The sequence below is a fragment of the Crotalus tigris genome, unplaced genomic scaffold (assembly GCF_016545835.1).
Source record: "Crotalus tigris isolate CLP2741 ecotype Arizona unplaced genomic scaffold, ASM1654583v1 scf7180000020216.623372, whole genome shotgun sequence".
In the NCBI taxonomy this organism is placed as follows: domain Eukaryota; kingdom Metazoa; phylum Chordata; class Lepidosauria; order Squamata; family Viperidae; genus Crotalus; species Crotalus tigris.
This window is the reverse complement of record NW_024097909.1, coordinates 569,996-572,216: the sequence shown is the minus strand read 5'-3', so window position 1 is coordinate 572,216 and position 2,221 is coordinate 569,996. Positions and strand designations below refer to the sequence as shown.

At 69.2% G+C, this 2,221-nt stretch overlaps 1 protein-coding gene across 1 annotated transcript; it reads right to left on the bottom strand.

Moving 5' to 3' along the window:
- Positions 1–232: 232 nt before the first annotated feature.
- Positions 233–1,843, bottom strand: ZBTB9 (zinc finger and BTB domain containing 9). Its single transcript, XM_039365912.1, has one exon. The coding sequence runs from the start codon at positions 1,701–1,703 to the stop codon at positions 252–254; it is 1,452 nt and encodes a 483-aa protein (XP_039221846.1). The 5' UTR covers positions 1,704–1,843; the 3' UTR covers positions 233–251.
- Positions 1,844–2,221: the final 378 nt, after the last annotated feature.

Sequence of the window (2,221 nt, the reverse complement as noted above, 5' to 3'; positions counted from 1 at the left end):
GCAAGATGGCCTGTCCCAAGTAATTCCTCACCCACAAGACGCGGTTTTGGGGGTCTGAAACAGGATGACAGCGGCAAAGGAGCGGAGGGGAGCCTGCTTCCGGCATCCATATCTCATCCGTGAGGGGCCGCCTGGGAGCACCCCAGATGTTGGGGTGCTCTCCACACAGGAGACCAGCAGAGGAAAGGGATGGGCAAGTTGGCCTGCTCTCGCCCCCCCTCCCTCCCCCTTTGAAGGCAGCCCTGCCCCCCCTACTTGTAGGTCCAGCAGGCGGTGGCCCAGCCCTGCCCCTTGCAGAGCTCCTTGTGCTTCAGGAAGCAGCTCTGAACACGGAACTTGCGCCCGCAGTCCTCGCAGGCGTGCAGGTTGCCCTCGTGGGTCTTCATGTGCTCCGTCAGGTGGTGCTTCAGCTTGAACTTCTTGTTGCAGACGGAGCAGCCGAAGGGCCGCAGGCTGAAGGTCAGCATGATGTGTCGGTCCCGCTTAGGCTTGACGGCGAAGCGCTTCCCGCACAGGCAGCCGAACTTCTTCCCATCAGGCGCGGACATCAGCTTGACGGGGGCGTGCACCACCTGGCCGTGCACAGCCTGGGCAAGGATCTCGTTGCCGTGCAGGTCCACGGGCTTCCACGAGCTCTCGGGGAAAGCCGCCACAGAGTCTGCGGGGAGTGGCTGGGGCTTCCCAGCCAAGGAGCCCGGGGCCGTGGGCGAGGAGGCCCCGCCAGGCAGGAGGTAGCTGAGCTCCCCGCCGGCCTGGATCTCTGCCTGGCAGAGGCCCGGCACCTCCGAGGCACCCAGGGATTTCATGAAGGCGGCCTCCGAGCGGCAGGAGGGCGGACTGCCCCCCAGCGCAGAGGGAGGGGCCTCCTCCGCCGGGTCAAAGCGCTCCTGCTTGATGTAGAAGACTTTGGGGGCCTCTCGGGGCAAAGCGAAGGCGGGGCCCGGCTCCCTGGTCCCCTGTCCGGGACGGTCTCTGCCCCGGCGGCCTTCCTCCTCTTCCTCCTCCTCCTCCTCGTCCAAGACCACTTTCATGGAGTCACTGCAGATCTGGGCCTGCCGGTGCTCTTCCTCCTCTTCTTCCTCTTCCTCCTCCTCCTCCTCCTCCTCGTCTTCCTGGGAGACCCGGATCTTCACTACCTCCTCGCCCAGGTCCTCGAGCTGCCGGCAGCGGTGCCGGCCGGGCCCACGGGCGCCCCTCGCGGTCCCCCCGTCCTCCCGGAAGCCCGGGTGGCGGCCAGCGCCGCCGCCGCTGCTGCTGCTGGGGCTCTCCGCCGTGCGGGCGGCCCAGGGGCGGCGGGAGAGCGGCCCGCCGGCCCCCTCCAGCTCTCGGAGGACGCCCGAGCACTGGTCCACCACCTGCCACATCTGCAGTCCGCTGGCCGCCAGCAGGTGGCCGGGCAGGGCGTCGAGCAGCAGCCGGAGGCGGCCCGAGTAGATGAGCTGCAGCAGGTTCTCGAAGGCGTCGGGCGCGATGACCGCCGGCAGGACGAGGCGGCCCGTGTCGCGCAGCAGCAGCTTGTCGTGGAAGTAGGGCGAGGCGGCGGCCAGGACGCTCTTGTGCGCCTGGAAGACGCGGCCCTGCACGTGCACGGCCAGGTCGCAGAACTTGCCCTCCAGCCGGTGCCGGTTCAGCGACTCCAGCAGCCCCGCCGCGTAGTGCGGGAACTCGATCTGCACGCTGCGCGCCCCGTCGGGCTGCTCCATGGCCGGGCAGGCAGCGTCCCGGGGAAGGCAGGGAGGGGGCGGGCGCGCTCTGCACGCGCTCAGGGGGCTGCCGGCGACGGGCGCCCTCCCTCCGCACGCGGCTCAGGGGCGGAGCGACCCCCCCCCCACCTCTGCACCGCGCCCCGAGATCAGGCTAGCCCTCCACGGGAGCGAAGCCGTCCTCCGCACATGCGCAGGAAAGGAGACGGGCACGCTCGGATTTCCCCACCTCCACTCTTGGACAGGAACCGCGGCCACCGCCGTTCGACGACTCGTCCCACCCCCCCTCGAGCGCCTCGCCCAATTAAGAGCCGGAAAGAGGCCGCTGCCCGACCTCCCGCTCCTTTCCACACCAATCAAGAGAGCGCCCAGGGAGAGGGAGGGGAAGCATTGAGCGGTTTTGCCCGCCCCTTGGCGTCACCAGGGTCATGGGCCGGGAGGCGGTGCTTGATGGCCTGACCTGGATGTCGATCTGCTGGCTGATTGGCTGTGCGCCCAGAAAGGTCCCCCCCGTCCCA